We start from the raw sequence: 25,540 nt of genomic DNA on the forward strand, positions 1-25,540 counted from the left end.
CGTCACCTTCTCTCAAGAATTCGACAGCTATCCGTTAGTCTTTGGTTCTTTTCTGACTCTTCAGTTTTGCCTCAAGTGTTCGACTGCTTCAGTTTCAGTTCAACCAAATGAGTGAGCTTCCTTGCTACTGATTATTCAGATTAATCTTACATTTTACAAGTGATCATCATTGCAAATTCTTATACTAGTTCTCTGAACCTCTCGTCTCTGAACATACCTGAAGAAATCGACACCTTGTCTGAAGAATTCGACAGCTACTGTTAACTGAAGTTTAACTGTTGTGAAGTCCAGTTAACTCTATTCGCAAAAGAAAGAAAAAGTTATCTCTGTCTCACTGCAAGTATCCAGTGACTTTGATCTGCTATATCTGCGATACATCTTCCGTCGACATCTGCAGGTGATTAGGAACTGATGGCTCCCAGCGAACCGTACGCGTACGGCCTGGCGATTGGAATGGCGTAGAGCGGGCGACAGGAGTCGGCGCCGACTGGGAGCTGGTGCGGCAAGGCCCGCGGGCGGCGCTTGCTTGCCCGGCCCTGTGCCCGCGGCCCGGTACGGAGGTGGCGGAGCTGGGAGGAGCGGTGTTCGCTGGTCGCCGGAGTTTTGCGCGGGGAGGGTGTCAGCTACCTGAAGACTGAACCCAAGTGTCACCTAAATTCAGTTATCTTTTTTTTAGGCAACCTAACTTCAGTTATCTGTAGCGTATCGGTTGGGCTAGAGTTAACTGTCATCGGACGGCTCGGATGAAGGAAGAGGAGATCAACGGCTGGATCGGTACCACATGGCGTTTAACTGGCAAACGTCACATGTCGGCTTTATTAGTTTTTACCTTCACCTGCTCACAGTGAGCTGTAATCGTCTATATGAGCCCCGGTTGCGTGCGAGAGAGGGCATCCAATGTATCAGCTAATCAAACCCTAGCTTTCCCCTTCCATAGCTACAGTAGAAAATCCCCCATTAATCGAAGGGTCTTCGAATCGGGAGTCGATCTGAATCCTAGTTCGTGCTCATGTGTTTGATCTTGTCGACCCTCGGCAGGATCTGACACATTGGTATCAGATGTCACCGATCCTCGGCGGAGCGGCGGCGATGTTGAAAACGACGGCGTGAAGGCGGCGGTAGACAAATTCGGGCACATGCTCGTAGCTGGGTGGCGGTTGCCGGTGAGAGTCTCTCCTGGCGATAAAATCATGTGACCCAAGCTAGTCCACGTGCTAACGGCGGCGAGGAGCGCTAGTGGCGGTTGGGACTTGAGATCTCACGAGGGTTCCAAGGCTTGTCCCTGCGGTGAAATTCCGGAGCCAGATCTCAGTCCAAATGGTGAAATCGAAGGGTGACGACAAGGCAGACGCAGCCAAGGTCGCAGCCATGAAGCTGGACATGGATCAATTGGACAAAAAGGTGGAAGGTGTTCACACTAAAGTAGAGGGCATACGCCTCAAAGTCACGGAGGTCAAGAAACAGTTCATCGTTAGAGGAACTGATGTTGTAGATGGATTTGAGGTTAAGCGCATGTCCTCAACCTAGACAGGAAAATGAAGGAGACAAGGACGCGCAGAGTCAGCAACATCAACCCCAACTCACTCCCCAACGACTACAACAACCACCTCTTAAGTCGACTCAAAGGCAGACAGGTGAGCACGAGTCTAGAACTTCTCCACCAACAGCTTTCATCATGACCTGGATCAACAAGCTTACTACAACCTTCACAGGAGGACAATGGGTTGCAAGGGCACTACCCATGACACCTCCTCCCTAATACTACCCCCACCTTTATATTACCAACCTGAACACCAATAGTACAATCAACAAGAAAATACACCAACAACAATAGTACCGTCATCCTAATAGTTCCCAGGAAGGACCAGGCATAGCTATGCACCAATAAGCAGGCCGCTAGTTCCAAACACCCAGGCAAGGCCGATACCTTGACCAGAGCAAAGGCCAGTGTCGTGGAATTGTCACGGCAGATGTCCTTAATGTCAGGACTTAGTCGCGAGGCCAACACATCTATGTGGTAGCTTGAGAGGGGTTGAGCGGAATCGAGAGACGCAACACAAGACAGGGATTTAGACAGCTTCGGGCCCCGGGAAACATCATCCGGTAACAACCCTACATGCTGTTTGAAGCTAGATCTCATTATCACCATCAGGGAGTCACCGTAAAACGGCTCTCCTCTTTGTGTCTAGCCCTAAGATTGTTTCTTCTTACTCGTCCCTCTTTGGGGAGCCCTGCCCTTCCTTATATAAGTTAAAGGGGCGGGTTACATGTAGAGTCCATCTCGGACTAAGACTTAAACTATTTTGACTTCTCTTCCTGGGCTTCTTAACGTCTGTCGGTTTAACATTGTCTGCCAGTTTAATATTGTCTGCCGGTTTAACATTGTCTGCCGGTTTAACATTGTTTTTCTTAGCCATCTGTCTTGACTCTCTGTCTTAACTCTGCCGGTTTACCATTCGCCGATTTACCAAGTCCCAGCCGGTTTACAACTCCAGTCGGGTCATACCGCGGGGTATATCCCCGACAGCCAGGACAAAGAAACTTAGTTTTACTGATCCATTGCAAAAGCTCCCAGATTTGATGGTAGCAACCCCATGGAATGGTTCAGAACTATCGAGGAATATTTTCTCAATGGTATATGTGCGTGAGGAGGCCAAATGGGATTATGCCAGATGTATCTAATTGGCAGACATATGGCTAAGGAATTCTAGCATATTGGAGGAAAGTCTTACCTAGTAAGAATTCTGTAAAGTGGTTGTTAAAAGATTTTTAGGGGGTAGCTCTTATGATGTAGTGGAAAACTTCAATTCTATTAAACAAGGATCCACTTTTGTTTCTGAGAAGGAAAGATGTCTTCATACAAAAAGGATAACCCTAGAATTACTGAAGGTTATTATGCAATGGGCTGAAGCTAGAAATTAAAGACTACATGAAACCCTTCAAACCACAGACACGGGAATTGGGATTACATGCCCAAGGTACATAGAGGAATTTGTCCTCTTTCATTGGATTTCAGAAAAAAAAATAGTCCAAGGCCAGTACAAAATAGACCAAGATGGACGAATGGACCGGCACTAATGGCGTCAAGAAGGAAGGTGAACAGAAAACTAACCCTAAGCCCGAAGGGAAGTGCAGAGAACCTAGTACTTGCAGATATTCTGGAGGCAAATGGTTCTTTGAACACAAGTGTGCCCAATACAAAACACTGAATATCATGACCAATGAAGAAAAATGCCGAGGAAACACCAGATGAAATTCTACAGGGCAGTGATCCAACTGAAGAAAACACTACACCTGCTACTTCCCAACTAAAGAAGAACACTATTTCGTCAGATGTTCGTTTTCAGTTATGTTTTGGCGTAGTTTGTCGGACGTTTGGAACTTGCCTAAGTTGGAAACCTTCAGAAATACTAGGAGAGCTACTTATTGCTGCAACGAGAATTGATATTTGCATGTTGGATAGAATTCTAATGGTGTTTTGGCGCTGTTGGTTTATTCATGATGAGATTGTCCAACCAAGCAATCACCTCTTGTTGATGTCTCCAAAAGATTTCTTCTTAGTTATATGCATATGCTACATCACATCAAGTACCACCCAGACCAAGACTTCATGAAAGGGAAGTTTTCTACTGATGGCCATATTACTCCTTTATCACAGTCACACACTTCTTCTGCTCACACTACTAGGAAAAGGGCTATAGATGATATGGCCACTAATGCCGCACCAAAAACGTGGTGCGCCACTACTATATAGTAATGACGCACCATGAGCTGGTACGCCATTAGCAACAATTTTTTTTATTTTTCCAAAAATACTAATGGCGCACTAGGGAAGAGTGCGCCATTACTAGTTTAATTAGTAATGTCGCACCTCCAACACAGTGCGCCACAACTATTTTTTTTTTTGCAAAACTACTATCATTTTTATTTTTCAAACTCATGAATATTTTTAAATTTAATTCATGGGCACTTTTTGAATTTATGAATATTTTTTTAAATTTGATGATATTTTTTCATATTCAATATGAAAAATTATTGAATATTCATGAGGACACTCGATCTCGAACCCCCTCCATCTCGATCGCTATCCCCCTCATCAGATCCCCCTTGCTGCCGAGCACCCCCCGCACCCTCCCCCCGCTCCACCGCCGCCGACGACCCCCCGCACCCTCCCCCGCTCCACCGCCGCCGACGACCCACCGCACCCTCCCCCGCTCCACCGTCGCCGACGACCCACCGCACCCTCCCCCGCTCCACCGCCGCAGCCGACCCCCCGCACCCTCCCCCGGCCCGCTCCACCGCCGCCGCCGACCCACCGCACCCTCCCCCGCTTTTTGATGATATTTTTAAATAACAAATTTGATGATATTTTCAAATAACAAATTTGATGGTATTTTCAATTAAAAATAAAAAAACAAATTTGATGATATTTTCAAAAAAAAAACAAATTTGATGATATCTTATGTTCTAGTCCTCATGAAAATAACAAATTTGATAAAAAACAAATTATTAGATGCAACAAGAAATAATGAAAAAAAGAAGTTACTAATGGCGCACCGGAGGAGGGTGCGCCATTGCTATCAGAAAAAAAATTACTAATGGCGCACCAGAGGATGGTGCGCCATTGCTATGAGTGTTTTTATGGCGCATCCCTAGATGGTGCGCCATTACTAACATTCCCCCTCTAGCTGGATACCCCTTCGCTCGATCCCCCCTTCCCTCTCCCTCGTCAGATCCCCCTTCCCTCCCCGCGCCCGCTCCGGCTCCCCCGTGCCGCCGCCACAGCGCCCCCGCGCCCCCCACACTGCATTCGCTGCACCACCGACGACCGCGCGGGGTGCAGGACGATGACCGCCACCGACCCACGAAGCACGTGGCCGCCGGCCTCCCCACGACCAACCGAGGCACCCAGGAGGACCGCTGCCGTCTTCCCCTTCGACTACGAGGACCCGAACGAGCTCGGACGCCCTCGAGCATCCCTTCGACGCCGCCACCGAAGGATAATGGAACAGTTTCTCTAGAATTCCAGCAAAGAAAATGACAAAACTGGATAGCATGGGCCTGGCCCCCTGCTATTGATGATTTGGGCCGTTAGTTGGGCTATTCTGAAGCTCTTCCTTCCTCCCGCCCGTGTCGTTCCCTCCAAAACCAACCGACCACCAACCGCTTGAAATCGATCGGTTGGAGCGGGCGCTCTGTCCGTCGTCGTCTATATAGCTAGCCTCCCTCGCCTCGCCTTCCTTCCATCCTTTCTCATACGTAGCTTCCTTCCATTCGCCCTCCCCCTCTCCTCTTCATCTGAGCGCACCAGCGGTGGCGAGATGGCCGACAAGGGGAAGGGGAAAGCTGTCGAAGACACTGCCGGTACTTCGTCGCAGACTTCAGGGCGGACGGAGACTGCCGGTGGCGGCGGGACTCAGCAGGAGCTTCCACTCGGCGCCTCTTCCCAGATCAGTGGAGGTAGGTGCCCAAGAAACCGGCGTCCTTGGTTCTTGCGTTGGTGCCCGCTTCTTGGATTGTAACATCTGATCCGATACCTTCGATTCTTGCAGCTCCCGGTGGCGGGGGCGGGTCGGGGCTCTCGCAGACGCTGAGCAATCAAGGTGCGTTCTCTCCCCTCCCAAGAAAATGGCAACATTCTTTCTCTCTGCTTATCCGTACGGTTCTTGGTTCTTGACTGACGCCGGAGTTGGATTTCTTGGTTTCTGTTGTGTAATTGTGGTTGCAGCCCGTGGGAGTGCGCCCTTCGGCGGCCAGAACCAGATCGCCAACCCACAATTCGCTGGAGGTGGCTGCGGGGGCGGGTCAGGGGCAGGGTTCAGGGGATTCTCTCAGTTTGGTGTGTTCCCTTCCCTCCCAACCCAAGAAAAGCGCAAAACTCTTTCTCTCTGGTTCCTCATTGACGCCGGCCGGAGTTGGATTTCTTGGTTTCTGTTGCGTAATTCTCTCTGTTACTGCAGCCGGTGGGAGTCATGGAATTCACCGCTTCTTGTATTCTAACATCTGTCAGATTAAACCTTGGTTTGTTGCAGCTGACGGGCACGGGGGATTCTCTCAGTTCCATTCGAGTCCACCGGCAGCGATGGTCCAGCCGACTCTAGGCAGTCAAGGTATGTTCCCTCCCCCCCCCCCCCCCCCCCCCCCCCCCCAAGAAAATGGCAAAATTCTTTCTCTCTGCTTGTCGTGCGGTTCCTGCAGGTTCTTGGCTGACGCCGAAGTTGGATTTCTTGGTTTCTGTTGTGTAAATCTGACAGTTGCAGCCAGTGGGAGTGCGCCCTTGGGCATCCACCCGGCGAGCGGCCAGAACGGCAACCGCTGTCAGACGATGCCGCCCGTGGGCGATCAAGGTGCGTTGCGTTCCCTTCCCTTCCTCCCAGCCCCAAATTCTGTCTCTCTGGTCCGTGCGATGCGGTTCTTTGATGTGTAAGTGTAATTCTTTTGTAGCCTCAGTGGAACGGGATTGCACTATTTGCGAAGTGGCCACGCCCCGGCTTTGGATTATGGAAGGTACCCCGCTGCCCTTGTGCGAGGATTGCGAGAGAAAAATCTTCTTCCACGCCAGGCCTCTACAGCATCTAGAGCAATATCTTGCCTCTACAGGTCCTCTACACCATCTAGCGCTCGATCGGGTCCTTGCGCTCTCTCTTGGTTTGTACTAACAGCTAGCGCGCGGTTTCTTTCTTGCAGCTGTCGGTGGCGGCGCCGGGTCGATACCCGTGTTTCTTGCAGCTCATGGTCGCGTCGGCTGGTTCTCTCAGTGGGCGGGCGACAATCCAAGTTTTTTTCTTATGAAAACACACAGTTAACTGAAGTTTAACTGATGTAAGCTTCAGTTAATACTTTTTTTTTGCTGCACAGTTAACACTTTTTAATGCTTGTTGTCGGTAAGTGGTTTGGCGTGGGAATAAGGCTGTGGATGCTTTGTTTTTGCCTCGAATGTTTGACTGGCTTAATTTCAGTTAAACCGAATGAGCATTCAAATTTTGTTCAGACTATGCGTCTGTACACTAGTTCTCTGAACTTCCTGTCTCTGAACACATACCTGAAGAGATCGACACCTTCTCTGAAGAATTCGACATCTACCAGGGACACAGACGACACTTGTGAAGGATCAGCACCTCTATGCTTGTGCTTTTTTTAGATATTAAATACTAGAGTAGATCAATGAAACTATATACTTGTGCTTGTCTCCTTGTCAGTGCTATGGTATTAGTAAATGAAACTATATATCCGTTAGTCTTTGGTTCTTTTCCGACTCTTCAGTTTTGCCTCAAGTGTTCGTCTGGTTCAGTTTCAGTTTGACCAAGTGAGTGACCTTCCTTGTTACTGATTAGTCAGATTAAACTTACATTTTACAAGTGACAATTATTGCAAATTCTTTTACTAGTTCTCTGAATTTCCCGTCTCTGAACACACCTGAAGAAATCGACACCTTGTCTGAAGAATTTGACAGCTACAATTACCAAGAAACGAACCGGTAAGGTACCAGGGAAACGGACGGCTAGGATGCGCTCAAGTTCAATGCAGCCATCGCCACTGCCACGGCCAGGGCTCAGTTTTCATTCAGACAAGGTTTAATTTCAGTTAACCGAATGAGCGCTCAAATTTCATGCAGACTATGAAAGATCAACGCCTATCGAAGACCAAGGGCTCCCCGGTTTAGTGTCCAACAATGGCTACAGTTAACTGAAGTTTAACTGCTGAAATTTCAGTTCCTCCAATAAGTAGCTTCCACCATTCGTGGGTTGGGTTATCATCTTCTTCCCCAAGTATTATTATCTGTAGATAGTGCTAGAACTAGATTACTAGTGATCCTACAGTCAAACTTTAGTGTTACCTCATACTATGTTTGACTGATTCAGTTTCAGTTAAACCGAATGAGTGCTCAGAATTTTGCAAAATATTCTACAGTTCTACTATTCGTCAGTACACTAGTTCTCAGAACTTCCTGTCTCTGAACATAACTCAAGAAATCGACACCTTCTCTGAAGAATTCGACAGCTACCAGGGAGACGGCTAGGATGCGTTCCAGCTATGAAACATCAACACCTCTATGCTTGTGCTTGCTTAGATACATACTTGAGTATATCAATGAAACTATATACTTGTGCTTGTTTCCTTGTCAGTGCTATGGCATTAGTAAATGGAACTATATATCCGTTAATCTTTTGTTCTTTTCTGACTCTTCAGTTTTGCCTCAAGTGTTCACTGTTTCACTTTCAGTTTAACCAAATGAGTGAGCTTCCTTGCTACTAGTGATCATCCTTCATCCTTCGGTACAACCCCCCCCCCCCCCCAATAAACGTATAAGGGGTAGTATTGTCCATACTAAATTACACGTACACTATACCCGCCGTCCGTCGTAGGGCCGGCCGCCCGTGTACGTCGCGCCCCGTACTCCCGCGCGTCGTACGCGTGCGGTTCGGTAGTGCGATCGGGAAAGGAAAAAAAAAGTACGCCCCACCCCGAGACCCCAACTCCACGTACGAAACCCTAGCGGCATGAACGCCGCCGTGGTCCACCGCCGTCACGACGTCGGGCGGCGTCCGTAGTCACCCACGCGCCGTGAAACCGACACCCCATCCCCGCCTAGGAAACCCTAGCGGCATCAACGCCGCCGTGGTCCACCGCCGTCACGACGTCGACCCCGACGTGCCCGTCTAGTCGCGAGCACCGACGGCGTCCGTAGTGACCACACGCCGTGTCGCCGGTGAAACGCCCAGCGCTCGCCGTTCTGTCCTGGTACGCGCCCTCCACAACGTCGGTGGCAGCAACGCATCGGCGTCGACCCCAGGCGAGGACCCCTCGACGGCGCAGAGTAGGTTAGGATGGCTCTTTTTGTTCTTTTTTTTGATGATTTTGATTTGTCCATTGCATTTTTGTGTATTTTTGTAATGCAAAATGATTCCCTACTTAGTTAAATAAGAGAGGAGAGTAGTGACTTCTTAATGACCTCATAATGATTTTGTATGTTCAAATTTGTATGCATGCCACATAGTCATGTCACTGTTGACGAATTTACTGTATTCGCGATGATTTTTTGTGGAATGTTGGCATTGATCTCACACCTTATTTGTATGTGCATAGATGGAGCAAGTAACCGGATACGCCAGTGATGATTCCGGTAGCGATAATGGATCCTCGTCATTGAATGCGAACCAACCTCCCGGAGACAACTATATGAGTCAGGATGAATCGTACAGTGGTAATGTAAGTACCTTGAACGTTGACAAAAACATATTGAACAAAAACTAGTTATTTGACACTAACATGTCCTTTTAAATTTGTACAGGTACATGGCAATGCTGACGATGAGGAATATGATATAGATGAACAATTTTATGCAGATAGTGTGAGCCAGGTATGTTGAAAAAATTGTAGAGAAATGATTGACATTAAAATTGTATGACCACTTATGTTACTTTATATGTGCACAGATAAATGCTAATGGTGACAATGAGCGTAATAATATAGATGATGACAATGCCGAGAGCGAGGTTCATGCATCTCGTAGTGTGAGCGGTAGTCAAGTAAGTTCTTTACATTAATTTTGGTTAGTAAGAATATAAGAAGAGATTGACATGCAAGGTTATATGTCATATTTTGCAGGGAGGTGTTGATGGTCCTAGCGGGAATGATGAGCACATCGGTGATGATCAGTTTGACCTTGACATGTGCTATGATGAATATCAGCAAGAGTCACTTGATAGGCATTGGGCAGTGATGGTAAAGACATTCAGGTCATTAGACGAGGTTTACACGTTCTACAACAAGCACGCGAGAGAACGTGGGTTCAGTATCAGGAAGGACTCGCTAAAATTTTCGAAGGATCGCGCAAGGACTCCGCGCTTGAGGAGGTATCTCTGTTCCGCCGCAGGAAAACGACAGGCCAAGTTCTGTACCATGGAAGGCCGGACCCGCAGGCTTAGACCGGAGAGTCGATTCTTATGCGAAGCCCATTTGACAGTTAAGCTTGATAAAAAGCTCAATCTTTGGTATGTCAGCAGTTTCTCCGATGATCACAGCCACACTCTTGCACGACCGGACGAAGTCCCTTTCCTCCGATCTCATAATCAGATGAAAGCATTTGAGAGAGCTGAGATCTTAGCTATGTCTGGAGCTGGGATAAGAAAACATATCATTTTTGACAACATCGTTAGCAGGTATGGGTCGTATGCAAAGTCACCATTTCAGAGGACAAAGTTGTACAACATGTGCTATAGGGAGAAGATGAAATTGCTTGCACAAGGTGATGCTGATACTGCCGTAGGAATCATGTTGACCAGAAAGAACAGAGATCCAGACTTCTTCTTTGAGCACACGATTGACGCTGAGGGCAGGCTCCAAAACCTCTTCTGGTGTGATTCGCAGTCACGTCGGGATTATCTAGACTATGGTGATGTTGTTGTCTTCGATAGCACATACAAGATGAACAGGTATGGAATGCCGTTCATCCCTTTTGTGGGTCTGAACAACCACCGTTGCACTACTGTATTCGCCTGCGCCATTGTTTTGACGAGACTGAGGCTACATATGTCTGGTTGCTTAACACGTTCTTGAAAGCTAACTGTCAGAAGAGGCCCAAATCAGTTATTACATATGGAGATGCAGCGATGATAAGGGCTATTAGGAAGGTGCTTTCTGACGTGTGGCATCGTCTATGTTCATGGCATATTGAAAAGAATATGCAGAAACACCTCAACCACAAGTCATTGAAGGAGTTTAGGGCATTATTGTACTATGCCACTACACATAAGGTTTTTGAGGAGAGATGGGCCGCGTTTGTGCGCAAATGGCAGACGGAGAAAATAAAAACATGGCTCCATAGGATGTACAGGAAGAGGACGCTTTGGGCTGCATCATATTTGTCTGGTGGGGTTTTCCTTGGTATGCGCAGTAATCAGAGGAGTGAGAGTCTGAACTCCAGCCTGCACCTTCATCTTGACTATGGTATGACGATTGTTGACATGATTGTACACTACGAGAATTGTATTGTTCGCCTCCGTGAGAATGAAGCTTATGATGACTACACGGCCTCACAGACTCTTCCAGTAACAGTGACTGAGTGTCAGGCCATTGAGTCGTATGCTGCGAAAGCATTCACGCAGGCAAACTTTTATATGTTGCAACAAGATATGAAGAAGGTACAGGAGCTTGAGATAATTGATAGACTGACAGGGACCGATAGTCAGAGATTTGTGGTTGCGTGGAAGAATAACAGGGATCACAGATTTAATGTGGACTATACGCCAGGTAACTCGGCAGAAACTATAAAGTGCAGTTGCCGAAGTATGACTCGCAAAGGGCTTCCTTGCAAGCATATTATTCATGTTTTGAATGCACTGAACTTACCTGTGATACCCAAGTGTTGTGTCCTGCGAAGATTCTCAAAAAAAGCACGAGCTGGACTGCCAGTGAAGCGCACCAGCGATTTGTTTGCGTGGGGTTGGTTGAGTGGTGAGGACAGAGCTAGATATAGTGAGTTGACCATCAAATCTTCAGAAGCCTGTCATGTCGCATGCAGTAATCCTTTCTTATTCGACAAGTTGATGGCAGCTCTGGATGATATTATAGTGAATAAGGATATTCAGGGAAATGAAGATGATATTCAGCGAAGCTTCATGAACAGTAATCCATTTGAGCCTAACCGAGATCATATTCTGGTTCGTGATCCAGTAAAGGTTTCCACCAAGGGCGCACCTAAGCAGAACAGTAGAGGTCACGGTGAGGGTGGCCCAGATGTGACAAAAAATGAGAGGCCTAAAGCATTTGACGAGAAATCTGGACGAAAATGTAGCATATGCAGCGGCTCAGGTCATAACAGGAGCACATGCAGCAAAAATGAAGAGTATGTCTATTATTTGTTTATGTCGGTGTTGTTGTTTCATTAACGGTGCATTGATTCTCATATTTTTTGTATGCAGCAACTGGGCTTGAAGACTCAAGTGTAGACGATGCGAGTGTTTTACCTCTTCCATTTATATGAAAAACATTTGTAAAATTTATGTTCGTGTTGAGTATTTTATGTGTGAAACATAATTATTGCGTACGGACCGTTGTCATTTCAGACTTGTTATTTTCTGTCAACTACAATAAAATTACTGTGGTGACAATTGTTATGTTGAGACAACATTGTTGTTCATATAAATATTCACTATTCATTGTTTATTTTATGAATTCTGCATGTATTTACTACAGTCCCGTCGGCTGTCAAATATATCAAAATAGAAGAAGCACTTTGTGAACTGTTGTTGAAAAAAAAAGAAAAAAAATGCCCGCCCGTCTCCACAGCGTGACTTAGTAAGCCCGTCGTTATCAAGCCCAACGGGACCCTACAACAAGGGTTTCGGAGCACGCCGTGGAAACCAGGCCCAACAGGGCAGCATCGACGCGGCACATCGACGGGGTAGTAATCAGAGGAGTTCAATACAACGACGGGAGCTGAGTATATAAACTAGTCGGCGTCGCCTTCGGCCGTCGAGGTGGGACTAAACTTGTGTCGGTTTCACTGGCGCGGCGTCTCAGCGGTGGTAACTGGGCCGGCCCACGGCGCGTCGAGCCGTCGAGAAGACCGCGCCGTCAATAGCCTTTTTGGGCCGGCCCACGTTGCGTCAAGCAGTCGAGAAGACCGCGCCGTCCAGTGCCTTTTTGGGCCGGCCCACGTCGCGTCTGGCTGTGTCCAGGTCGCCCCGCGGCCGACGCAAGTTTAGTCCCACCTCGCCGGCCGAAGGGGACGACGACCTGCTTATATACTAAGCTCCCGTCGTTGCATTGAACTCCTCTGATTACTACCCCGTCGATGTGCCGCGTCGATTCTGCCTTGTTGGGCCTGGTTTCCACGGCGTGCTCCGAAACGCCTGTTGTAGTCGCCCGTTGGGCTTGATAACGACGGGCTTACTAAGAAACGCCGTGGAGACGGGCGGACATTTTTTTTATGTAAAATAATTTTTAAGTAAAACGCAGTGTGCTGCCATAGTTTAGTGCACAAAAATTTAACGACGACATGATTACATATAACTATTCGGCAACAAAAAAAACATGTAAACAAAAAAAATCATTATATAATATTTATGAAACGAAATATCATGTGGACAGAAAAAACATTTGGAAAAGTGCCGAGTCTATTACATATAACTATTCAGAAGCAGAGTCTATTACATAAAATTTATAAGCAAGTGCGCAAAGCGTTTGGAAAATAAAGTCCTCCAGTACCACCCAATCACATGCAAAACTCCTCCGCGCCGCATCTATTTCTTCTTCTTTGATATCCGAATAACTTTGTTTTTCACTTCATCAAGCTTGTTTCTTTCCAAAAATATAAGTTGCGCAATCATTAACTCTCTCGAATCATCAATTGAGGTCTGAAAAAAAAATGGTGTTAGCACAGCGTTCATTGTACATCGTAGTCCAAACATGACTTGCGTACCTGTGAAAATAAGCCTGTCCATTTGTCACCATCCCAATTTTTAAAGCATCGAAGGAGAAATAGTCCACACGAATTCCTAGTGCATACAATTTACGAAGATTAAATATCTACTGTACATACAAGACCAACATTCTGTCGAAGTAAAAACTCACCCATCATGTTGTTTTGGCATGTCATACGTTTGAATAGGCCACTTGGAAACATCCGGATAATTCACAATTCCGATTGCATTTGCTTCTTGGATATCTTCTGCTAGTTGTTTTCTCTAAAGATATAATAAACATGGTGGAAAGCATGTCATTCAGTGTACTAAAGAAAACGAATGTTACCAAATGCACATTTGCAAGTTAAACCTACCAGGTCCTCAACGAGTTCTCTAGTAACAGTGTCAAGTTTTCCGGTCATCAACGAGTCAAGAACCTGAAACTCTCTTTTTCCGCTATGCATGACGACAGTAATCCAGTGATTATTTTGCTTGTTTAGAGGAATGTAAGTCTGCATCACAAGGACCATAAAACACAATCATCACATAATATCGTATGTATGTACCGTGTTAACAATCAAACTTACCTTTGATTTTTTGAAATACTCGTCCTCACATCTGTTCACGGGTCCATTACTATGCGACTCTGCTTCATAATCATTACCGGCGGTCTTCTTTCCGGGTCTAACGTGAAGGAACCAATGTATCCTCCAAGTTGTTAACATGAAACGATCATCATTAACTTTGTCGACCAAAAATGATGAGTATGCATCAATTACCTAGAAATAATGTGTTAGATTTAACAATGGTATTTTCGAATGAATTGTAAAACAATATATGAAATTAACTTACATCGCCACTTAGCCACTCATGGTTAATAATCTGACAAGCTCTCCTCACAGTGAGACATTCTTCCATGCCATCATTGAAAATTTCTGTTTTGGCATGTTTTTGTAAATGCTCATGCGCATGCACGTACTTGATGGACGCTTTCACCACATCATACTCATCACCAGATTTGTTAACATCACCATTTTGGAACAATTCTGTAACGCACCACTCAAATACTTACAAACGCAAATACATAAATAATTGTTATGCAATAACAATTAGAAACACAGAAAACTTACTTCCTTTGGCAGAACGTTTTGCACGTTTGTTTGGTTTAGGGACCACATAAGGAGACTTGACATGTTGTGATCCTCTGCGCTTGCGCCTGCCAGTAACCTCCTCCACTTCCTCTTGTACTCCTTGAGAACCAACCGACGCATGCGATGCGATTTCGTCCGTCTCTAAAGATGTGGCAGCTTTTTCATCTGATACTTCTGGTACTTGGACAGGATCATCCATATCACCCTTGAAACTATCCCAGTACTCAGGTGTGCAGTAAAAAGGTGTGTTTTCACGAGAAGTTACATCAACGCCGTTATCATCCTTTTGCAAATTCATTTTGGAAGGTGTGCGGAACCGGTCTGAATCATCTTTTTGATATACAAACTCTTTTTGCGGACGTCCAACATCGTTTGAAGACTCATTAATGCCTCCGTACAGATTCTCTTCGTCCTCTTCCAGGTTACTGGGTTTGTAGGAGACGCCTGTTTTGTTCAGTTTCTCAATCATCCTCTGCAAGAAAACATTTCATCTTAGTTCTTCAATTCAGTGATGGACATTAAAGAGACGTGCTCAAGTGTTACCTGTGCGCATAACTCTGGCAAACGAAGCATTTCCTTCCGAAGCTCATTCATCTCACTCAAAATCCGGTCCATAGTAGGCTTCTGGCTCGAAGCCTCCGAGGTACTGCCCTCTTTCCTCGTTCCAGTAACGTTAGATTTTTTGCTACTAGCTTTCTTGGTTTTTTGAGCTTCTTCTTCCGCAATTTTTTTCAACCTATACTCCTTTGTAATGTTGTCATCGATCTACAAGTGCAACAAGATAATTATACATAAAAACCATATGCACACTTTACTTTATTTCATAAATGTAAAAAAATGATTACTAGGATTACCATCCCAACACCATGACCATATTCGTAGTCGTATTTGTCTCTTCTCACAGCCATATCTTCCGTACAGTTCCTCATCAGCGGGCTCAACAATGCCAACGGATCATATTTTGGACCGGTGATTGGTTGCACCTTCTCCCAGTATAGGTACTGCAAAACACATAAACTAATTAAATTACATGTTCTTCCATGCCATTTTATAACAAAAGTGTTGAAATTAATAAATAGAACGTACTTGCAGAAGGGCGAGGTTCCCCTGGGGCCACTGCCTAACATGGCCGTCCTGCAGAAGCTTACCAATCTCCGATAAACAGAATCGTGAAGTGAATGCATTCCAGTTGAACTTCCTTATCAACTTAATATTTTTCACTAAGGCATAGTACTTTTTCGAAACGTATTATAGTTCCTAAGAGAACTAGAAATGTCATCCAAATAAAGTCATCATCAGTGCTCTTATCCTTCACAATCTTTTCTATGAGATCATCAATCATGATCTTACCATTTTTCTTGCTAACAAAACTAACTGGTATTTTTTTGGTTGCTTTTTCTCCTTCAGTACTAAGAAACCCAAAAACATCCACTCCATTGTTTTTCCAACCAAATATGGAGTACACATCATCAGGCCTTAATGAAATAAGACCTTTACATCCAGCAGTACTTCCAGAACTCTCTTGAACCATGAATTTTTTGCTACTCGGATTGTAACTTTGGAGTAAAGAGTGAAGCAAAAAATCACGCATCCTTATCGATGGTATTCTAAACATGCCCTGCATATCCGTTTCATAAAACCTGAATTTCTGACTTGGTGACAGTTTGTCAACTAGGCTAACCCACTTTTGAACAGAACATGGAATCACACCGTCGATATTCATACTGCATCAAATAGATTTCTGTCACATACCATCATACTGTTATGAGCCTCGTTGTATAAAAGAACTTGAAAAAAAACTTACACGACGACGACGATGGGAGAGGCACCGGCGGCGTATAGTGGCGACGGGTGAGGGGACGCAAGCCGGCGCGGGCGCACCGACGGAGTTTGTACGGTGGGGCGACGGTGGGAGAGGCAGCGGCAATGTAAACAAGGCGACGGGTCAGGTCAGGGCAGGCCGGCGCGGCCGCACCGGCGCCGTTTTGGAGTGTGGGGCGACGGGCGGCGTACGGTGGCAGCACGTGCAGATCGCGGCGGCGGCGAGACGGGGTGACGTAGAAGGAAATTTTGCATGCACGTCGGCTAACGACGTCGCCCGAGCGCTGATTGCGGCGTCGTTTGTTAGTGGGACGGCCCCATGCACGCATGCGCGTCGGTTAGCGAGACGGCCGGCGTTTTTTTTGCAGGGCCTCATTTTTTTTACAAAATGAAATAGGCATATTTTTTAAACTGTATCAAAATTTTTTATCTTAACCAATTTTTTAAACTTAATCAAACATGCTCTTTTTTTAACTTAGCCAAACGTGCCCAATTTTTTTCCACGTGCTACTGTGGCCTAGCAGGGCACGCACGCAAAAAATTATCCCGTTTCGAGTCCGTATGCATTTTCTACCATTTTTCAGACAGAAAACCCAGAAAATACTGCCCGGACGTGACGCAACGTGTGTTCGTTGTCAGATTTCGTTCATTTTGGGCGTGGGGTGCACGGGTGGGGCCCCACACACGCTCCCAGAAGTTGGGTGCAATCCGTCAAACCGCTCAGGTACTTGCCGTGGAAGGGGGTGGTTTCGGTATGGCCGGAGGGGACCCTCGGTCACACCTCTCCGCTTCGCATCCGCCAAACGTGCCCAATTTTTTTCCACGTGCTACTGTGGCCTAGCAGGACACGCACGCAAAAAATTATCCCGTTTCGAGTCCGTATGCATTTTCTACCATTTTCCAGGCAGAAAACCCAGAAAATACTGCCCGGACGTGACGCAACGTGCGTTCGTTGTCGGATTTCGTTCATTTTGGCCGTGGGGTGCCCGGGTGGGGCCCCACACGCGCTCCCAGAAGTTGGGTGCAATCCGTCAAACCGCTCAGGTACTTGCTGTGGAAGGGGGTGGTTTCGGTATGGCCGGAGGGGACCCTCGGTCACACCTCTCCGCTTCGCATCCGCCAAACGTGCCCATTTTTTTTCCACGTGCTACTGTGGCCTATCAGGGCACGCACGCAAAAAATTATCCCGTTTCGAGTCCGTATGCATTTTCTACCATTTTCCAGGCAGAAAACCCAGAAAATACTGCCCGGACGTGACGCAACGTGCGTTCGTTGTCGGATTTCGTTCATTTTGGCCGTGGGGTTCCCGGGTGGGGCCCCACACGCGCTCCCAGAAGTTGGGTGCAATCCGTCAAACCGCTCAGGTACTTGCTGTGGAAGGGGGTGGTTTCGGTATGGCCGGAGGGGACCCTCGGTCACACCTCTCCGCTTCGCATCCGCCAAACGTGCCCAATTTTTTTTCACGTGCTACTGTGGCCTAGCAGGGCACGCACGCAAAAAATTATCCCGTTTCGAGTCCGTATGCATTTTCTACCATTTTCCAGGCAAAAAACCCAGAAAATACTGCCCGGACGTGACGCAACGTGCGTTCGTTGTCGGATTTCGTTCATTTTGGCCGTGGGGTGCCCGGGTGGGGCCCCACACGCGCTCCCAGAAGTTGGGTGCAATCCGTCAAACCGCTCAGGTACTTGCTGTGGAAGGGGGTGGTTTCGGTATGGCCGGAGGGGACCCTCGGTCACACCTCTCCGCTTCGCATCCGCCAAACGTGCCCAATTTTTTTCCACGTGCTACTGTGGCCTAGCAGGGCACGCACGCAAAAAATTATCCCGTTTCGAGTCCGTATGCATTTTCTACCATTTTCCAGGCAGAAAACCCAGAAAATACTGCCCGGACGTGACGCAACGTGCGTTCGTTGTCGGATTTCGTTCATTTTGGCCGTGGGGTGCCCGGGTGGGGCCCCACACGCGCTCCCAGAAGTTGGGTGCAATCCGTCAAACCGCTCAGGTACTTGCTGTGGAAGGGGGTGGTTTCGGTATGGCCGGAGGGGACCCTCGGTCACACCTCTCCGCTTCGCATCCGCCAAACGTGCCCAATTTTTTCCACGTGCTACTGTGGCCTAGCAGGGCACGCACGCAAAAAATTATCCCGTTTCGAGTCCGTATGCATTTTCTACCATTTTCCAGGCAGAAAACCCAGAAAATACTGCCCGGACGTGACGCAACGTGCGTTCGTTGTCGGATTTCGTTCATTTTGGCCGTGGGGGGCCCGGGTGGGGCCCCACACGCGCTCCCAGAAGTTGGGTGCAATCCGTCAAACCGCTCAGGTACTTGCTGTGGAAGGGGGTGGTTTCGGTATGGCCGGAGGGGACCCTCGGTCACACCTCTCCGCTTCGCATCCGCCAAACGTGCCCAATTTTTTTCCACGTGCTACTGTGGCCTAGCAGGGCACGCACGCAAAAAATTATCCCGTTTCGATTCCGTATGCATTTTCTACCATTTTCCAGGCAGAAAACCCAGAAAATACTGCCCGGACGTGACGCAACGTGCGTTCGTTGTCGGATTTCGTTCATTTTGGCCGTGGGGTGCCCGGGTGGGGCCCCACACGCACTCCCAGAAGTTGGGTGCAATCCGTCAAACCGCTCAGGTACTTGCTGTGGAAGGTGGTGGTTTCGGTATGGCCGGAGGGGACTCTCGGTCACACCTCTCCGCTTCGCATCCGCCAAACGTGCCCAATTAACGCTTCAGAAAATGTTAATGAATTCAAAAATTCTCGGATTCATAAATATTACTGAATTATAAATATTCTCTGGTTCATAAATTTAAATAATTTAAAAACATTTCGGAAAATGTAAATGAATTTAAAAATTCTTGTATTCATTCATATATTTTAATGAATTTAAAACTATTTCAAATTTTTTTAATGAATTCAAAAATTCTCGGATTCATAAATATTAATGAATTATAAATTTTCTCTGGTTCATAAATTTAAATAATTTAAAAATATTTCGGAAAATGTAAATGAATTTAAAAATTCTTGTACTCATTCATATATGTTAATGAATTTAAAAATATTCTCTGATTCATAAATGTTAATGAATTTAATAATATTTTAGAAAATGTTAATGAATTAAAAATTAAAATATCTCAACTTTCACAGAATTATTTTTTTCAGATAATATTTTTTATTTTATGTGTTTCCGATAATTGCATACCTTATTCTGTGCTATTTATATTCGATGCAAATTTTTTAAATATATTACAAACATTTTTATGCATTTTGAGGAAAATTTTCAATTTTTCTCAAAATAAGCGTTCAATATTTAGCTAATTTTTTGAACAAACTTTGAAGACAAATTTCAAACTAGATTGAACATAAATATATTTTACATAGTCCATTCAACATTACCGAAACCAGACGAGTTTTTTCGAACATAAGCGATACATAGTTCATACTTAGAACATTTTAAAAAAATAACTACTCCTCGTCGTCGCTACCCAACAGATCGATGACCTCCCCGACGTCACCGCCGTCACCCCCGCCCTCGTCGTCGTCGTTGCTGTCCTGGGCCAGCCGCTCCCAGTCGATGACGTCGTCGTCCGACGACTCCTGCTCCGCCTGCGGGACCACTGGCGGAATCGCTGCCGCCGCCTGGATCGCTGCCGCCTGCTCGGCGGCCTCCCTTGCAGCCGCCGCCGCCTCTGCAGCCGCCGCTGCAGCCGCCGACGTGCGTAGGGCGATGAGGTAACCCGGCGTATCGTCGGGATCACCGTCCTCCCGAAGAACTAACTGCTCCGGCGGCAGTTCCACCTCCGGCGGGGCGGGGGGATCGGCGGGCGCCGGCGCAGGTGCGGGAGGAGCCCGACGGCCGCGCGCTGCTGGACGGGGGCGCGGGACAAGAAGGCGGCGACGGTCGCCGACGAGGTCAGGCGTGACGCCGGACTCCGCCAGCCGGTACGCGCCGATGATGGTGGCGTAGTCTTTGCCGTCCCAGAACGCGTGACGGCCGGCGATGTTGTTGCGGCCGCCGGTCCGCTTCTCCTCGGCGGTGGCGCCTGGCCCGCCCGTCGGGTAGCCGTCCTTGTCGAGCTTCCAGTCGTGCGGAAGACGGCAACCCGGCGGCACGAGGAGCCCGAACCGGTGCAGCTCCTCCGTCTCCGGCGTACTCAGGCTCGACGGCCACGCGCTGGGTCCGTCGTCGCCGCCGGTGCCGGAGCTGCTGCCGCGGTGGAACGACATGTCGCCGGCGGGATTTTGGGAGGTGGAGACGGGAGAGGAGCGGTCTTTGCGTCGTCGGGCGGGGAGCGGTGTTTGCGGCGACGGGCGGACGGGGGGGTGAGATTTATAGGCAGACGGCGGGGGCAGCGGGCGGTCGGGTCGTCGGGCTATCAATGCGACGGCAGTCGAGGGTGGCGGCGTGACAAACGAGGGGACGAGGCGGCGGGGCGGCAGACGAGGCGACGGGACGGGGCGGCGGGCGGTCGGGCCGTCGGGCTATCAATGCGACGGCAGTCGAGGGCGGCGGCGCGACAGACGAGGGGACGGGGCGGCAGGCGAGGGGACGGACGGGACGGGACGGGGCGGCGGGCCGCAGTTCACGCGCCACGACGCGCTTTCAGCGGGCGACGCGTGGTTTGACCACCGACGCGCTTGACCACCGACGCGGTAAAAAAACGTACGTCGCCACAGTAAAAAGAAAATGCGTAGACGTACGTACGTCGACGGGCCGCGCGGGTACGTCGCGGGGCCGGGACTGGGGGAGGGGCAGGGGCAAAGACCATCCTACCCTTTTTTAAGTTTTCAGGCGAAGGGGTATAGGACGATCTGGACCGTTGATGTTTTCAGGGGGGTTGTACCGAAGAAGAAGTGTAAAAAGAGATCTTCAACTCAGTGTCTTTACATGCAGGTTCATCTCTTGTATCATGAAGAAACTTCAAAAGTAAACAGAGCAGAGCTATTATCTCAAGAATAGAAGCTAGATAAATTAATCCATGAGTATTTTCATGCATATGCTTTTATTGGTGTATTTGGAGTGTTTATGATTGGCTGAGCCATGTGAGAACTATTCAACTTTTGGGGGTATCAGAGTGAGCTCGGTCCTGATAGAGGAATTATTCAGGAACAAAAGGTAAGATGTCTCATAAAGCACAGCTGCATTTTTCTGCTATCTTCTGTAGTATATTTTGGTACAAAGATTGAAAACATAATATCTGTAAAATAATTTCCATTTCGTTGTCATGAACATTGCAGTTCGATTGCTTCTGCACTAGGGGAATGCTTGCATTAGATTATCAAAGTTAATTGTTATTACATACAGACAGTATCTACATGTTAAATGCATTTATAGTGATTTGAAAAAATCGGCTAGAGGTAAATAAATCCTTCATCGAACTAAGAATCTATAGTAAAATGGATGCTCATGGTACTGCAGGTTCTTGTAATCCACTTGAAATGTCTCCCAGAACCTGATCTCATTTTCGAATGATTGTGTCTTGCTTTTCTCCAATTCCTCAACAGGTTAATCCAATTGGGTGATATAATTCATGGACCTGATTTCTTTAACATATTTAATGGGTATGCTACTATTTCTTCAAGAGTCATCCCATGAACATGAGAGCAGCACAAGAAAGATGTGCTCGAGAGGTTCTTACAAGCCCTGTACATGTCTCCAGCTATTTTCTTACTTCTATTACAACAAGGCTGTAGTGGAGAAAAGTGCTCAGCTAATGTTCATAACCATTTAATTTTTTGGGTACTTTTACATGGCATGTTTTTATAATGATATGGGCATGTGGCTGTTTCACATAGAAAGGGGCTCATTTATTCATGGAACTTGGGGTGATCCTTTGATATATTAGCCATCCTATGTGAATTCAGGTTTGGAGTTCTTCCTTTGTATTCTACCCGATGCTTGGAATATTGATTGTTAGGCATAGCTTAACCTCCACAGTTGCCTTCATATTCTTCTGCTGGTAAAACATGGCAAAACACGCACCATAGAATGCAAGGAGAAGATAGATTTATTTTTCTCTTCCTACTTTTGTTACATAGGACACATTATTTTTGTTTCAGTCATGCCTTTTTTGCTAAAGGTGGTGTTGTGTAAATTCAACATTGATGTTTGTGTTATGACATGATGTACACAAACTGAAAATTTGATCCCTTGGGATGTTGCTGGTGCTGACAATCTAATAGCAATGGAATTGGCACTCAAATTTGCAACCAAGATTACAATTGGCGAACAATTTGCAATTTATGTAGTCACACCAATGTGACCTTAAGGAGTCCCTACATTAGTCTATGCAAGAAATTCTTTTCTTTCAGGAAAGCCCTATATTTTGTAAAAGCATTATAGCAAGTTAGCAACTATTAGGGAACCCCAAGCCTAAGATTTATTGAGATATGGAAATCTCATTCGTTTTTGTACTTACATTCTTCTCCCAGTGAATATATTTCCATTTGAGTTCATGTTGGCATGTTCTCTGATGTGTATGCTGTTTTTTTGGTTTTAATACTTAGGGCTGCTCACGGTGCCGGTCGGTGCGCCCATCCGCGTGTTCAAGAACCTCGGGCTGATTCATGCCATGGCTGGTATGCATACTCGGATGCCTCTCACTGCTAAATCATAAATCATGAATGTTGTCAAATGCCAACAGTCACTGTGTTCTACAGTCCACTTAGCATACTTTTCGTATTTGATTGCTTGGATAGTGTCATCGGTCATAACTTCACGTTGTCGATGTTGCGCTTGTTTTTCAAACCCCTTGCAACATGATTTTCACAATCCTATCAGTGTAAGTTTGATAGGTGTAGTGTTACCATGGCAACTTAAAACATTAGTCTGGACTCTGGACTCAGAACTTAGTTCGAGTTTATTTGAACTGCTATTTATCATTTTCATTTGTTATTTATTCACATGATGCACAAATTTCCATAAATGAATTGACGGTGCGCTTCCTATTGATTGTTGCTAGGTATATCTAACTCTGGAGTTAACAAATAAGCTTGATGTGATGATAATGTATGTTTGCTTTTCTTGTGTTCAGGAAAGTGGCTTGGCAACTACCAAATTGGTACCCTGAGTTTTTAGGTTCATAATCAGTTGACTGATCTTAATGAGAGTGATATCTTAGTTATGAATGTTCTTTCCTGATGTACATGAATGGCACTTTCTGGTTTGGCAATGATTGATTTTTTGGTCTCTTAATAAGAGGTGTATGAATGTGATTTAAAGAAACCAAAAAATATTTACTTAGTGCTATTGTTTGTTGCTATCGGTGAAGTTATGTTATGTTTTTAACCATTATGCACTGTCAACGTGTTAACAACTACGTAAGCTTGATTAGTGCGTACAATAACGCCTAAGAGGCGCCACCTGGTGGCGCCCCAGCCACTAGTAATTATCAAGACGCGAACCGGTACGCTTCCAGGGAAACGGATGGCTAGGATGTGCTCCAGTTGTGAAAGATCAACGCCTCTAGAAGACCAAGGGCTCCCCTGTTCAGTGTCTCAGTGTCTGACAACGGCTGGGTAACAATGGCTACAGATAACTGAAGTTTAACTGTTGTACACTTCAGTTAACTCTGTTTCACAAGAGTAATCTGCACCAAGCGCCTGGGGTTGATTTGGAGCCGCAGATCCACGAGCTTAATGCTACTTTCGAGGAGGCTGATCAGGTAGGAGGGATGGGACTCAGGATGGGAATGAGCCGACCTGGCCCTGTTGGCCTCGAGGCCAATTTTGGAGGCCATGGGCCGACGCATTTCAAAAGAAGGCAGCGACCTCGCTAGCCCGATGGGTATCCCAGGTCGACCCAAGTTCTAGCTTTTATATATTTTTCTGGCGGTTGGTTACACTTAAAACATTCTCTAAAAAATAATTTAACTATACAACAAAATTATAACCTGAGCAAGGATGATGATATGAAATATATAAAGTTTACAGAGGAACCACAAATCCAATTTCAACACTTTTCACATCTAATTTATAGAGACACATCGATCAAATTGATTCCAGTACGTGTAGTAAGCTAGCTGATTCTTTCTTTTCTAATTTACAAAGACGAAGCTAGCTCGCCTAGCACTAGCAGTACGTGTAATAAGCTAGCTAGCTAATTGGTATTCTAAGTTTGCCGACGCATGATGGATGTATCGATTTTTATCGATATGGTGCACTCAACAGTACTGCTTGTGTCAATTTCTCTAAACTTCCTGTCCCTGAACACACCTGAAGAAATTGACACCTTTATCTGAAGAATTCGACAGCTACCAGAAAGACGGACGGCTAGGATGCGCTCCGCTTGTGAAAGATCAATGCCCCTCGAAAACCAAGGGCTCCCCGTCTGACAAAGGCTACAGTTGACTGAAGTTTCTTTTCTGAAAATACAGTCAAATGAAGTTTAACTTCTGTAAGCTTCAGTTAACTCTCTTTTTTTGCGGGAGACAGTTAACTCTGTTCACTGCGTGTAACTTCAGTTAACCTTCTGCGATTCGTTGAACGGGTTATCATCTTATTCTCCAAGTATTATTATCTGTAGCTACTGGTAAAAGTAGAAACACACTCATTGGTAGATCAGATTGATCCCCGTGAACTGTGTCCAGTGACTTTAATCTGGTTGTTTCCTTTTATGTCTTTCAGTCCTTTGTTGTCGGTAAATTATTTGGCGTCGAGAAAAGGCCATGATGTTCTAAATCACAGTCTGATTCATAAATAATATTTTGTTGTTTCCTGATGCTTTGGTTTACCTCGTATGTTTGACTGGTTTAGTTTCAGCTAAATCGAATGAGTGCTCAAATTTTTTAGTTTCAGTTGTCAGGACACTAGTTCTCTGAACTTCCTGTCTCTGAAGATACCCGATGAAATCAACACCTTCTCTTAAGAATTCGACAGCTACCCGGGAGCCGGCAGCTAGGGTGTGCTCAGATCAACGCCTCTCGAAGACCAAGGGCTCCCTGTTCAGTGTCCGACAATGGCTACAGTTGACTGAAGTTTTTTTAGAACACACAGTTAACTGAAGTTTAACTGCTGTAAGCTTGTTAAACTTCAGTTAACACTAATTTTTCTTTTTGCGGGGGACAGTTAACTCTGTTCACTGCGTGTAATTTCAGTTATTCCTGTAAATAGCTTCCTTGATTCGTTGATCGGGTTTCATCTTCGTTTCCA

At 46.3% G+C, this 25,540-nt stretch overlaps 2 protein-coding genes across 2 annotated transcripts; one reads left to right on the forward strand and one right to left on the reverse strand.

The window, feature by feature from the left end:
* Positions 1-5,222: 5,222 nt before the first annotated feature.
* On the forward strand, positions 5,223-6,859 carry LOC123108143 (transcription factor GATA-4). The gene is made up of 7 exons (XM_044529985.1): positions 5,223-5,460; positions 5,553-5,603; positions 5,729-5,839; positions 6,033-6,110; positions 6,255-6,347; positions 6,445-6,600; positions 6,688-6,859. Exons 1-7 carry the CDS (start codon positions 5,322-5,324, stop codon positions 6,804-6,806), a joined length of 747 nt encoding a protein of 248 aa, XP_044385920.1. The 5' UTR covers positions 5,223-5,321; the 3' UTR covers positions 6,807-6,859.
* Positions 6,860-13,574: 6,715 nt separating this feature from the next.
* Positions 13,575-15,295, reverse strand: LOC123101699 (uncharacterized). Its single transcript, XM_044523036.1, has 5 exons — positions 14,540-15,295; positions 14,262-14,455; positions 13,997-14,188; positions 13,784-13,921; positions 13,575-13,691 (listed from the first exon to the last, which is right to left on the reverse strand). Exons 1-5 carry the CDS (start codon positions 15,027-15,029, stop codon positions 13,575-13,577), a joined length of 1,131 nt encoding a protein of 376 aa, XP_044378971.1. The 5' UTR covers positions 15,030-15,295.
* Between the last annotated feature and the right edge of the window lie 10,245 nt (positions 15,296-25,540).

The sequence above is a fragment of the Triticum aestivum genome, chromosome 5A (assembly GCF_018294505.1).
Source record: "Triticum aestivum cultivar Chinese Spring chromosome 5A, IWGSC CS RefSeq v2.1, whole genome shotgun sequence".
Lineage (NCBI taxonomy): Eukaryota > Viridiplantae > Streptophyta > Magnoliopsida > Poales > Poaceae > Triticum > Triticum aestivum.